Below are 14,970 nucleotides of genomic sequence, written 5' to 3' on the forward strand. Positions count from 1 at the left end.
TCTAGACCCTAGAAGATACTCCTTTATCATTCTATTTTGTAAAAAGATTTTATAACGGTAAGGCTTTCTTGTTATTCCGGCAATATGGCATTACTTGTGTATGTACTAGATTGGTCTGAAAATTGCAAGCTAGTAATTACTAAGTTTGTATTTTGTTTGTTCATATATGCCCCTGAGGTGAAATCTTGCCTGGCCAATCTTCTCGGACTCCTACCTTGTTGTGTTGGGTAAATGTTTGACCTAGAAAACAGGTCCTAGGTTCATATCCTTTGACATGTCACAAAAGCTGTGCTGGTAATACAGGACTTTCCCCACTCCATCCAATTGTACAAGGGGGTGGAGAGATTATTGGCAATGGAAGGAGAGGATTTGGCTCTGTCCTGGACACAAAAGTTGTAAATTGTGGATAACAATCCACAGCCTCAAAAAGGCTATGTGACTACCGACAGGGTCCTCACCAGGGGATGGAACAAGGGCGGCCCTCCACTATGTTCCTGGCCCAGCACCACTATAACGTTACTACTTTTAAAATTTAGTGTGTTTCTTCCTATTTTCCTGGTTAGGTTTGCTAACATTCATGACAATTCACAGATTTTTGTGCCAAGCGGTGTCACTTTTCCAATCAGCATTGGCTGCAAAAACTTGCAATTGTGAATGGGCGATGATCAAAACAATAGTCGTTTCACTATTGCTAAAGGAATTGCTATTATTCTTGGAGAACTTGACACCTTCTGTCATTGCAAAATGATCCCATTTTCAGGAAAACACTTTTAAAACAGTGCAAACGTGATTATGAGGTATACTTCACAATCTTTACATTTTACAATCTAAACTTGTCAGAAAATAAGATTAGGTTTTCCAAAATAATCATCTTACCGTCAGGTTATTTTTGCCAGTCTCTCCACTATACTAAAAATTCTGGGGAGAAACCTGACCGAGAGTGTATATGTCAATATGGCATACTAGTATAGAGAACAAGGAGGTACATGTAATTATACCCCCCTTGGTCAGTACAATTTTAGCTTTACAGTGATTTATGCTCGTCCTTCTTGTTGTGCGAGCTGAGATTTTCTGTCCTAGAAGATAGATATTCAATAAAGAAACAAATTTAACACACACACACACACACACACAAACACACACACACACACACACACACACACACACACACACACACACAGTGCTGGTACTTGTGTTCCTGCAAGGAAGGCCTCCAGACACATTCCCGAAGGGCCCAGCCAGTGGTGCACATGGACAGGCCAACCTTAGGTCACTAGCAGGGTTAGAGATTAGCAATTACTATGCTTGTCAATCAGCTGAGTGACATATGATGGGGCTATGAATGGGGGGTTCTGAGTAGCCTGACGTGATAGCCAGGCCAGGTAGACAGCCCAGGTAGACAGCCCAGGCAGACAGCCCAGCTCTTTCATCGAACCCTAAACTTTGCAACAACAGACACATGGTAAGACAGGTGATCAAATTTAAAAGGATGAAACCAGCTCTTCAAGGGGGCGTGTCCTGTTAAAACTCAGGTGCGTAGCTGTCTTCTAGTGATCTATTCCGTACATAGAGTGAACTGCTGTAAAGTGGGCGCCAAGTATAAGGTAAATAGCAATCAAGCAAAGAGTAAGAAAAATAATGTTGAACTTTTAAAACTTTCTCTTAACTTTTTGTCTTCAGACAGTCAACATGCAACGGTACAAGAGTGATACAAACCAATGTACAAACAAAGCATTTGTATTGAGAGCATACTTTAGTAGTACTGCATGTAGTACATATATAGCTTTACAGTTCCAAAAACGTCCTTGCTTGAGGTGTATGTATTTCAACTCCTGCCTACCTCATATTACTATAAAGGACGATATATAAACACCCTTGCTAAAGTACGACTGTAGGGGCTTGTCAAATCTTATTTGAGTCACAGATTTGACTCCCAAACATAGTAAATTTGTCTCACTCTTTTTCATTTTCAAATAATAATATTCTTCTTTATATAGTCAGGGGCAGCTGCACCATGTCCAGTACAACTGACAAAGTGGATGCGAAGGATGCATACGACGAACAGAACATGTTTGAGAATGGGAGGATAAACTTGCAGATTGGAGCCCCAGCATACGCCATCCTCCAACAATGTGCCAGCATCATGAGAGTAGCCACTGAACATAGAATGGTAAGTTTTGGAGTACTGTAAATTCATTCATTTTCTTGGGACTTGGTTGAAACAGATCTAGATAGAAACAACGTTGTAGTACGTACAGTACTAGTATTTACTTACTTAATGATTGATTTGATTTATTGATTTATTTACAAATTCATGCCTGAAGGCTAATTGCAAGGATAAAGACAGTAAAAAGTAACAAGTGTCTATTCTATACAGCTATATAATATATCAAAAATGTATATTTGCAATGTCATGAATTAACAGTGATGAAGTCACTGTGAAAAACCACAGTGAACATTTCAACGTTAACAGTAAAATATGATTTTTCATGAAGTACTAGTACATGTATGTGTACATTGAAGTAACAACTGAAGAAATTATCTAGAAGTTTATCTATGTGGGGCAATGTTTTTAAGCCGTGCACCACTGACTTTTACACTTTGTAATTGTAATCCAGGCTAGAGAAGAGAAGGAGGGGTTCCTGTTCCAGTACGGATCACGAAACGGAGACGTAGCTTACAGGAAAGAGCTGGCTTCTTTCCTCACCAGGCATTACAGATATCAAGTTGACAGGTACTGCAATGATAGAATGTCATCTCCAAACAGAGCTATTGGTGTCAAGGCAGAACCCAAATGGCCATTACCTGGTAGTATCCAACAGGCCTACAGTACCTTACAGTGACTTACTTGGACTGGTTGGCTCCTTGGATGTTTAATAATATGCTTTGCATCCGATAGGTCTGCTTGAAAATTATAGAGAATGGAACTTTTTTGACAACTCTCTCCAAAAGTATTCCAATACATCTAAGCTCTGAAATTGTGATTTTGTTATGAAGTACAAGTCTGGACCACACCAAACCAATTTCTTTGCTGTCTATTTTCAGAATAATGACGGAAATAAACTTAAGATGAAAAAGAAATACATTGATGAAAAAGATCTAGGAAAACAAGGAATTTCCATTAACTGATTTAGAAAGAACCCTTTCAGACTCCAAGAATTGAGAAGTGCCATTGGCTGATTAAAAGGCTATGGGACGAACGAATGAACGAACGATTGGTCTGACACTCAGGTTAGAGTACTAGTATTACCAATACTGTTCATGCATGCATGTTATTTGCAACAGCTCGTCTCTGGTGGTGACAGCAGGAGCAACACAAGGGCTGTACATGCTGGCCTCCCTGCTGTTCAGCAGGGGAGATGTGGTGTTTGTAGAAGATCCCACCTACTTCATTGGTTTCCAAATATTGAAGACAGACTTGGGCTTAAAGACAATCTCAGGTATCTAAGTATCACATTTTAGTGGGAATCTAAAAAACTGTTACTCATGACCAGTTTGCTACTCGGGTGTCAAGCTTTCATATGGTATCTACCATATTTCTTCAGCTCTGAAGTCTACAAATTGTCAGATGTGTATTCAAATAATTTACCTGGAGGACCACTTGATTTAATAACATTATTCCTTTGCTCAAAACTCAGGTTAATAAAAGAGTTTGAAACATGGTCTTTGTGACCACTGGATAGATAATTTCTTACAATCACTAACATGCAACAGCATCTAATAAGCTTCTAAACTTATCAGTAAACTCTAAGTAAAATGTGGCCCATTGTTTGTTGTCACCTTATTGGAAAGCGCTTGGGAAATTTCCCCAGTAAAATGAACTTGTAAATACCTTCCTCTGTAAAAACCTTTGGGTTCTGGTGGGTTAAGTGAGTTAAACAGGGTTAAATTGAGTTTTGAGGGTTAAGTCGGGTTCTGGGAGTTGTGGGGCATTTTCAGAGGGTTCAGATTCGCTAAGGTCCAGTGAATCTTAACCCTCATTAGCCGGGTCGATGAGTTCCGCTGGGTTAAAATGGGTTTGGCGTGGTCAACCCTCTGGCGTTGCAAACACTTAGTCAATTTCTGCTGCCGTGTCCGCAAAAATGCGTAAGTCCATAAAGGTCAGACATCGAAGTTAGGGCTGCCCATTGACAAGCATGTTGAAATACACTGAATGAAGGCTTCAAAAAAGTACTAACCCATAGTTCAATCTTTAAAATTCTTCTCCACCAGAAAGTCACTTGGGTCTAGTTTATAAGCATTCAAAGAAAACAGAGGGTTGTTTGGCTCATTCTCGGAGAAAAGCTCGCTCTATGAAAGAAACCTCACCTTTGACCCATTTTCCCTCCTGATACAACCAGTAGCACCCTATAACTAAAACCTGTCCTTACACCAGCTGAACTGCTGAACTGAACAAATTTTGACCCAAACAGGAAAGCTTAGACCCTACCTGTCTCTTCTAACTCAAAAAGTCTCCAGATTGGGCAAAAATTTTCAAGGAAAAGAAGGATTTTCAAGGATTTTAAGTCACACCCAAATCGTCTTCCCATTTTTTGCCCTCTACCGCGCAACGCAACTCTGACGTCAGCCCTAAATACGAACCATGTGTGGTTGCCTACCGCGGTAGCCGTGCCGCAACGCCCCCTTCCGTACGCAAAGCGCAGTGACTGAGGAGGTGATAAAGGTCAGGAAGGGAGCTTGCCTGTAATGACAAACGCTCAGGCAGTTGCTGGAATGTAAATATGGGGTTATGGATAGTAGAATGCTGAGAAAACAGGGTGAATAAGAAGAGTCAGTTGGCGGGATTGTGCTATGAAGTATGATTTCCACTGCGCGGATGTCATCGATATCCAAATTTTTAACTGCCCTGGCAATCTCATGAGGACACAACACCACACGTCTACAAAATATCCGTGGCGCAACAAGAAAGGTTGTTTTGTTGATGTCTCGGTAGGATTGCCCCACGGGAAGTGCTTGTACAGCGCGACTGAGCGGGAACCTCCCCACAGTGAGTTACTCCGGCGGCGAAGCTTCAACTGAACCCGTCTATACATGCGCCGTCCACGTTGCATGCTCAGTGAACTGCCAGAATGTCACGTTAGAATTTCAAGACGCCCGGCTACACGATCTTTCGAAATAAGGATGTTCCTGGCATAAAAACCTGGCTGCGATATGTTGAAAATCGCACAGAAATTCCACCAAAAAACGACGTGGAACGCAACGCGCTGACGCCATGAATCAAGTAATGAGCCATTGACAGCACAGTCGCGCTGCTCGTTCATGAGTTTGAAACCCGACCCGCCTTGTTTCACATTCGCCGTTTCCTTGTATCCAAAGTATCACAACGTTCCCGCGAGTGAGTCTCGTCTGTCTTCCGTCCAAGACCGGACAAAACCGGTTGGTTTGAAGAGTACTAGTATTAACTCACAACGTACCTGAGGCGTAGTATAAATGGTTTCCGTGGTGTTATTATGGCAAATAACAAGCACACGCACGCAAAGTCAGCGAGGTCTTTCATGTTAAATACAACACGCACACGCACGCAAAAAGTTACATAAGCATGATGAATTTTACTAAATAAACAAAACAAGATCTTCTTCCTATTGGTTCTTTGTTCGGGAAATAAAAAATGGTTTATGACTGACCTGTATCGGGCCTCCTGCCTTCAAAGTTGTTTAAATAAATACAACAATTCAGTCGTTTATTTATTGGTAACGGTTGCGCTAGCTCGTCGTGACCATGGGCGCGGCGGCTGGTATACGAAACATATCTAATTTTGTGTGATTTGTCTCAGTTTCACAAATCGCCCGTCTTACGATTTCAGATTAGAGTCCTTTATTATTAGAGCACAATAACATGCCTTTGCAAGCAATTTTTCGGGATTCTTTAAAGACAAATGACAGAACCTCGTTTATAGGCGACGAATATCAGGGTTGTTTTTTTTTCTGTCAGTATTCCTCTTAGCTGATTGGCTACCGAATTGATTGAATTTGTGCCAAGCGAAACTTCAGACAGCCCGGAGCCTGCGGTGGGCTTTTCAAAGGAGCCGCTCTGTCAATCAAGAGAAAGTTTAGGTGCCGCCTCGATATCGATGCTGCTGTTTGCGTGTATCAAATCATCGCATAATAGTTCAATTTTATCCAGAAACGGACAAATCCCAGACTATCATTGCTATCTTTTTGTGACAGTGCTCTAATTTTATTCGTATCTTCCGCCAAATAAATTGCAATTTGGAGAGTTGTACCTGTAGAGAAGCTGTGCCCCCGATGCCGATGGGGTGTTTATTTACGCGGTAAGCACGTGCGGTCATTGACCTTAAACGCTTGCGTTGTTCTTGAACATTTGGCATATTTTCAGTTTTCCGGGATGACATGAAAATGCCGACAATGTCGAATCATTACTAGCTTTTCATATTGCGTTACAACCACATACAGGCATTCACTCAAGCCATATACTTAGATCGTTAGTTTTGAGAGCTGTTTATTTTGAAATCGCACGGCCGCAGTAGGAATTTGTGGATCTCAGCGGAAGGCTTTTGGCGTCTTGCATAACGTTTTACAATTTCAGCGGATAATTGCGGAGAATTTTTTACTGGTCCTGTGGAAGATTGCGTTTAACTGCGGAAGATTACAGGACGGATAGCGTTCGTTATGGGCAGGGATTTGGTCCTGTGCGGTCCCAATTTTTGGCGGTCGCGGTCGCGTTGGCCAGGTGCGTGGTCGTCTTCAAAAGGTCGCTTAATGCTTGCGTCAATGGGGAAAATTTTCGAGATCGAGAAAAAGCGGTCGTAATGACCCGGTGATCAGCTTGAAGAGGTCGCTTGAGCAGGTTTGACTGTACTAGACTAGTAATAACCTTGATCTGACTGAGGAAATCTGTTAGGTACACATGTATCACATGTACACATGTGTATTCGGTAGAACAATACAGTGAATCTGTGCCAAATGATTTATAGACCCTGTGCCGCTGCGGCAGGTTCATAAACAAGCTGGCTGCTGTTGTTCATACGCACGCCCTCTCATGTTTCCCGGCGGGGGAAACTACAAGATAAAGCTGTGCTTGGTTGAGAGGACTCGGTGCGGGATATTCAAACAGCCTTCATCTGTACAGCTCCTGTATTATCATCAATACTAATCTCCAAGCAGATCCTACGGTGGTGTAATATACTATCAAAGCCGGCCAAGAAGGTTAGCTTGCCAAAGTGAGACCATTGACCACCTACGGTGGGTTTCATACATTACACCATCGTGGCCAATAGTCTCACTTTTGCAATTACACCACCGTAGGATCTGCTTGGAGATTACATCAATACGAGGTATCCAATTACTGCACGAATCCTTTGGGCTGATATTTGACAGGAAGCGTCTTAAGTGTTTGTGACCACATAAACAACAATAGATTTGAGCGCCAGGGCCGGAACATTGAAAACATGCCAATACATGTGTTGTATCTATGCTGTTTCAAACGGCTTGTTGAACTCACTAATTGTCTGCAGATTGCCATGGGCCGGGCAGTCCTCCCGGATCGACATGGTTGAACGACTTCCCCCCGCCGGGAAGCCAGCTTATATCAACAAACCCAGGTACAGGTCTTTGGCCAGGCACAGGCACAGGTCTCTGGGCATGGACCAAATCTGTTTCTAGACCAAATGCGCTGTAAGGGAACGTACGATAATAGCCAAGGGGCGAAGGAAAAGAACTTCCTTTGCTTGAATCTTCGTTTCAAATGGACACCTATTTACTGACATTACGGGAGTGTCGTAGAGTTATTTCCCCCACTTCTGCATGGGTCACGGTAATATCTCTCAACCTAAGGAAAGAATCAGGGGAATGTGGGACACGACAAGGTACCTAAGACCCGAGTACTGTCCCTGAATGATCCAGACTCCTCAGAGATATTTTCGCGCGTTTCCATTCGTGGTGGATATGATGAGGCCCCATTAATCCTGCTTCGGTGGTTTCGGCTCGGAATTTGATTTGAAAAACATGCACATATGAAGGAAGAATATAGGGGAAGGACATTTCTCACTATCCAAACATGATTTAGGGGATTATATCATTTTGGTTCAAGTTATCCGTCTGCAAAATGTTTCAAAAGTGTACAAAGAAAATATAGCCTCTACCAGGCTCCGCAGATCGGTGGTCTTATAAAATAGTAGAAACTGGACAAATAGACTTTCATAGAGCAGTCGCTAGGACTTTAGGAGAGTCGACCGTGGTCAGGAAATAACTCCTCTGGCCGGCCGACTCCCGGCCTCTGAAAGAGACTATGCAGAAATAAGCCTGTCGCTCAGAATAATTTCCTAAACGCAACAAGCAGGACTATTTCTGCATTTCTACTATCAAAGCAGACGTTCGGCCCCAGCTGTATTTTGACGTGTTTTAGGCCGGATTTTGTCGGCCCTGGCCTTATGTTCTGTTTCCTTCATGTCCACCAGCCGGGATATCTGAACCATTGAAATGTTTTGTTACACCATGCATTGAGTAGAGGTACCCGGTAAGTTCTATGATTATCGATCGTGCACGCGTGTGCCGTTGTGTAAGGGAGCATAATCTACACCCACTCGGAAGAGTCCACGGAAGCGTTCTAATCCAACAAGGATCAACAACAAGGACAGTGCACCGCACAAATATGTCCTCCCCCTCCCTCCTATAACCAAAAGAATGAAAATCTCACTTGGGCTTCGCTGGGAATCTGTCCGCAGATGACCATGAGGAGTCCGACGTCATCTTGGTTCCTCTGTCACATTGTCCATCGGCCGTCGTAATTCCAGTCTTGTGGAATACATTACATTAGAATCATTGATTGTGAACTAGGACAGCTTGAAACCCCGGCCATGCCGGCCAGCTCCCTATTTCCCGCCACTCACATATGGGTACACAAGTCCCGAGGGGGCAAGGCAAAAACTAAACAGGAAGAAAGTGTTTTAGGAGAGAATGCTCCCATCTGTACAGCCGTGTTGTACAGCTTGTTCAGTCCCTGTCAGACTAAAACGCTGGCAATGATACATCTGATAATCTGCCAGGTGAATAAGTCCCACCATAAGGTAACATTTGTCCAACATGTAAACAGGAAAATGTTATACTCCCCAGGCACTGACTCACACTGTCGAATTCTACCGCTTTGCCTCCTGGCTTCAGTGCGCTGTCTATTGTAATCTCCAAGCAGATGTGACAATTGGGCTTGTTTGGAGGGCTAGACGGGAATATGAAAATCTATTAATAAAGTTCACACATCCAGAAAACACCTGGTGAATACGCCTACATTTGCTTGTAGAGAGTACAGATTCTCTCCGGTAACAATGAAAAGCGGACAGTTCTGCGACACAAAAAGGCTTTGGAGACAATTCCAAAATTCCGACACCGGAAGGTCTTGTGGTTGGAAGAGAAGTTGAGAATCGTTTTAGAGTTGTATTCAGATTTTCACATGTCTCTTATCCTCTCAACTGAATAACATTACTTACAATCAATCACATGTTTACCTAGATGATTCAATGCTGTCTTGTCACAATTTGCAAACGATTCGTCTATGCCATCTCCAAGCAGATCCTACGATGGCATAAGATAGAACCAAACTGGCCAAGGAGTGTAGTCAGCCAAGTGGTGTACATTCCCGGTAGCGAAACACACTCGTAGGCCGGCTTCACTCCTGTCTAGCCCTGTCTACTTCATCATGTTGATGATTATAGCATAGTCTAACATCCTATCCGAGGGACGTCCCAAACCGCAGGTCTCATTTCCACCTGAGCAAAGTTAGGAAAGTCATCAGTAAACTGAGTTAAGTGCTTTTCCCAGGGGCACAAGATCGGTGACATGACCTCAGATTTTAAATCATTGGGTTCTGGATCAAACCGTTGCCGTTGCGCCACGCAAGTCTGAAACTCGTACAGCAAATTGGCCATGGTACATCATCATTATCTTCGGTACTGCTTGAAGCCCACGTACAAGGTGGATTACTGAGCTGCGCGATGACCAATATTGGTGCATGTGCAGACAGAAATGGGAAAGGACGCGGATATGTGCCAAGACAGGCCAGGACCGAAGTGTAATTTAGTGATCATCATCATAGTCCTTTCCTCCTTAGTGATAATTTAGTGATACAACACACACATTTACACTACAGTCAAACCTGCCCGAGCGACCACCTCTTCTCAGCGACCACCTGGCCATTTCGATAGCTTTTTCTCGGTCCCGATTTTATTTCCCATTGACGTAAACATTAAGCGACCTTTACTCAACGACCACCTGGTCAACGCGACCGGCCCAAATTGGGACCCATAACGACCACATCATTTTCAAAATTGAGGTTTTCATCGATATTTGATGATAACTAGCGCGATTTTGTGCCGAAATCGTTGTAAGAAAATCCGAATTTAGTTGTTACAGAAGTTGTTTTTTTAAAAATCTATATCATTATCAAGTGAACGAATGCTGAAACGTATGTAGCCTCATACTTTTTAAAGATCTGTGTAGCTCATATACCTTTTTAAGCAAGATCTATACGTGTGAGTGCTTTTGTCCAACTGTACTGTACATTCACCCGTAGTACGCTATCGGGAAATACCGGGCATCGAATTCGAAAGGTGCACCGTAGTTATTTCAGATCAAGAACATAGCGACGCATAAAGGCTTGTATGGTAACAGACAGCATCAAAGTTCCCTTACTGTCTAAAACGTTAATACGTGTACAAATACTTGAGCTTTAAAACACTGTATCGTATAAAAGCTCGATAAAAGCTTGGGGTTAGATTTACAATTTACAGTGTGCGTGTTGTATTTGACATTAAAGACCTCGCTTCTTTGCGTGCGTGCAGTGTGCTTGCTACTTGCCATTAAATACAACGGAAACCATTTATACTTTGCATCGGGCATGTTTTGAGTCGATACTCTTCTCAGCGACCACCTGTCCAACTGGACCGCTTTTGTCCGGTCCCCCGGGTGGTCGGACGTGGGGCAGCGCAGGGCAGCGAAACCGTCCCAGCTCAGTTTTGAACTGGGAGAGGGACTCCGCCTCCGCCACACTAGGTTCAAGTTCATTGCACTCTTTGATGGTCCGGAGAAAGAACGAGAGCCCGTAGTATCTGGTCTTACACGCATTGGTGGTCATTGGTCTGCAGCTTGAAAGCATGATGCGGCGGCAGCACCGAGCTGCTGGGACGAGACGAGATGTGTGGGGGACCGTATCTCATTTGACTACACTATTCACTTCAGTAAAGAGCACATACCAACGTACGTGCAACTCCGTGCTGTCTACGTACAAAAACGTGAGCAATATTTGGAATCCATATTATTGCCATTTATAAGTGGTAAGTACCGCCTCTGTACGAAATCGTCCGGAGACCAACGGGATTGGGAGCCGTGACGCAAACACGCCTTGCAGAACTTTCTCTGCGTTTGGGCTGCGGATTTCACCCGCTTACGGGTCAGTACGGACGACGAACGTGCCCCGTACAGTGAATAGAGTGAGTATGGAAGCCGTACGTACGCAGCGCGTGTAAGTACGGCCTGCATACGGAAAAGCTAATAGCCAATTCCGCCGTTCGTGCAACTGCGTGATGTTTATGTGCATAAACGTGGGTAATCTTTTGAGATCCGTAAGTGGTAAGTACCACCTCCTTACGAAATCGTACCGAATCCAAAGGATTTGGGAGCATGTAGACACGCCGTAGCACGATAAGTGCATTTATGTCATACCTGGGTCGCGAAAACGTTCGATAAAGGTGTTTCGGACCGTGTGATAATTTTCTGTATCAAACTGACTTCGAAGTTGTATCACACGGGCTTACTTCGAGTAAATCGAACTCTTTCTAGCGGGCCGAGTGTGGCACGGGTGAAAATTCGACTAGTACCGGACTCGAACGTTAGAATTGCTGTTGTTACAATTTTTTGTTCGAGGACACAACATTTTCTCAACTTCTGGTGCATTTTGCATCGAAACATGTGTTGTTGTTTTTTCAGGTGAGTATGACATAAATGAAATACAACACGGTGTATTCCGCATCACCCTCGGTCACAGCCCTCCCGCGGGTCGGATCACCCTCCGGCCTTCGGGCGATCCTTCCCGCGGTCGGGCTGGTACCTCAGGTGATACGGAATACACCGTGTTGTATTCTATATTTAGAACATCCTCGGCGTTTGGGCTGCGATTTCACCCACAGTACGAGTCAGTACGGACGACGCACGTGATCCGCAAAGCGAGTATAGTGAGTAAGGAAACCTTACGTACGGAGCACGTGTAAGTACGGCCTACATACGGTAACGTAGCAATCGCACAGAGAACGTACGTTGTAAGCACGTACAACTCACCACTTGCGCAACGAATAATGCAGGCAACCGCTCACGGCATGCAGACCACGTACTTAGTACCGTGTATGTCAACAGTGCGGGTGACTTGCGTTGACGTACTCCCTCCTTGCTCTTGCCAGTCCCGAAGGTCCTCATATTTTCAGACAAAAAGTGGCGGGCGTGGCTTTCCCCACCAAAAAAACTATGGACAAAAACCACGTTCGGCGGTTTGTGCCCTTAGCTGTATGGAGTATTTGTGTCTTTGACGTAGATAGTACTAGTACTATAAAGAGAATGAACAACAATACATGTATGTCTCCGAGGCACAAGTCACCAAACGCCTCAGGAATAGATCCAAGATCGCACGGCGTTTAAACAGCGAGAGATAAAGTTAAATACCGCCATTGTTCTTGGTACAGCTGATCTCTCTCCCCATGGGTTAAATTAACTTAAATATTTGGCTCTGACGGTGCTTTTTTAAAAGGAAAATGGCGTTTTGAACAAATAGGACGACATTGGGTAGCGCTACGTTTCCTGTGACAGCCATGGTATCAAGCGGCAGTTCTGTCAGATGTGCAATGATAGGGGAAATGTTGATAATGTATGAAGGGTTCTTATTGCCTTTCATATGGCGTCTGGCATCGCCTGGCCTTGTGGATAATAAGATGTGTACAATGCAATATTTTGAATGTTTAAAAGGATTTTCGAGCAGTACCAGTTAGACCACCTGTTGGACGACATGACTACCAGTAACCTAGCAGTGAGTTTAGTTAAACTGAGTTTAGTTCGTCTGACATTTATCTAAAACCTTAGGGGTGGTTTAACATGTGGATTTTGATATCTGAGCCCTTAACAGTTACTCTTTGTAAGTAACGGTTCGTATTGATCAGTCACAAGGACATCGACAGGAAAAAGAAAAATACTCTCCCCTACGTTCATTCAGTACATGACGTTTTACTTGTGCGCAGGACAATACCAACTTGGTATTGTTCGTCAACATGAATGTTGCAATGTTGGCACTCATTATAGGATTATCTTTCTATCGCAAATAGTGCGAGTACCCTAAACGACATCGCTTCATGGCTTCGTAACGAACATGGCCTACATGTTGAGTGAAAATAGCGAATCAGCGCTCCGTCGAAAAATTAACGCTATCGCTCATAAAAGGCTGCGAAGGAGGCTGGTAATACGACAGCGCAGGTCCACTGTAATCCATGTTGCAAGAGAGCCCGTCTACAACTGAATAGCAATTTGTTAGATACATAACCAGAGGGTAAAAGCAATGTTGGAATGTAATTAGTTTTCAACAGTTACAAACTAACAACATAATTCTTTTACCCGTTCCTACAGTGTCCACCTGTTTGATCACCACCACGTAATCATCACTACTGTATTAAGTCGGCAAGATTTTCAACAAGACAAACAGCTATGCTCCCAGGATCAACTCAGTGTGCATCAAAAACACATAACAACTCGTAATAAAAGTCCTCCATATTATGCAACTATAACGTTATAGTATAAGTTAGCTGGGGGGCTGGGGGAGAGTACGGGGCCCACTGAAAACTAAATAGGATTGCACTATCGTTCTAAGATCTACTGCGAAGGTTAATAGCCCGGGGATTTATTACTATTATATATTACCATGGTATCCGATTTTCGTAATTCTCTGACAGTCGGCGCTTAAGCTTGAGTGCTGTCCGATTACTTACGGGGCTCCGTACATTCTATGTCCTTAACAAACTCCGGTGTTCCAGCCACAACTTCACGGTTGCAAAATCGCTCAACGAACGTTAAGGTAAAGGTCCCCTCTCACTAGACGCGGGGCACGCTTGCGGCATTGCTGCGTTCGTTCACTGCGGCACTGTTGTGTTAATTTCGCCGATTTTGTCTTGCACTCACACTGAGTTGCGGCACTTTTGCGTTTCTAGAATAAATGAACATGTTATTGACAATTGCAGCGTTGTCAATTTATGAAAAATCACATTAAAATGACGAGAATGCCCAAAAATGAGATTTACAATGAAAAGATTTCCCTTATGATAATGAATTATATGATGCATATGCTATGAATAACCTTGAAAGACTTTTACAGTAAAGGAAATGACCCGAATGAACAGACACGAACCATGTACCAGATTTGACTCCATGTGAACGTTTTGCACCATGTAACGTTATGTGTAATGATGTATGTTTATATGTTTATCAAGCTCCTTGATGTTTATCGACCAATTTTGCAAATTTTTAAAATGAAAATGTTTGATATTTCATACTTTTTTGTATGACGCGGAGTATTTTCATTGTCGGCGGATGGCTTGCCAGTCTATTGATGATGTGTAAGTCTATCATATTTGTAAAAAGTGAGAAAAATATGGCCCATGGGTTCAAATAACTGCAATTTTGTATTTTATCAGCGGCAGCCTACCAACAATGATTACACTGCTTGTAACGTTATAACGCAAACTCAAAAGCAAACGTTATCATCTCACATAAATAATTTCTTTTTGAACGTTGTACGATAGTCTTTTTCTCTAAATCCGTAGGTTACTCGATAAACCAGTTACTTATTTTTTTGTTTTAAGTATAAAATACTGACCTACTTTCCATTAGATAAATCAAAAGATGTATTTTTAAGTTAACTCTGAATACGGATACAAGGTAAGTTTTGTGGAATTCGCAATGGCCAATGCTGTAAATGGATCGAAAACCG

At 43.1% G+C, this 14,970-nt stretch overlaps 1 protein-coding gene across 4 annotated transcripts in view; it reads left to right on the plus strand.

Moving 5' to 3' along the window:
- Positions 1 to 1,437: 1,437 nt before the first annotated feature.
- LOC118420653 (2-aminoadipate transaminase-like) overlaps positions 1,438 to 14,970 on the plus strand; it is a 29,820-nt gene continuing 16,287 nt past the window's right edge. The window contains exons 1-4 of one of the 4 annotated variants that reach the window (XM_035827530.1): positions 1,438 to 1,532; positions 1,998 to 2,170; positions 2,619 to 2,734; positions 3,286 to 3,440. In XM_035827530.1, the coding sequence (XP_035683423.1) occupies positions 2,015 to 2,170; positions 2,619 to 2,734; positions 3,286 to 3,440 (427 nt within the window). In that variant the 5' untranslated portion in view covers positions 1,438 to 1,532; positions 1,998 to 2,014. Of the gene's footprint in view, positions 1,605 to 1,997; positions 2,171 to 2,618; positions 2,735 to 3,285; positions 3,441 to 14,970 lie in introns of all 4 variants that reach the window. The other 3 variants (XM_035827531.1, XM_035827529.1, XM_035827532.1) reach the window with 3 other exon arrangements.

Source organism: Branchiostoma floridae, chromosome 8 (assembly GCF_000003815.2).
Source record: "Branchiostoma floridae strain S238N-H82 chromosome 8, Bfl_VNyyK, whole genome shotgun sequence".
Taxonomy (NCBI): Eukaryota; Metazoa; Chordata; class Leptocardii; order Amphioxiformes; family Branchiostomatidae; genus Branchiostoma; species Branchiostoma floridae.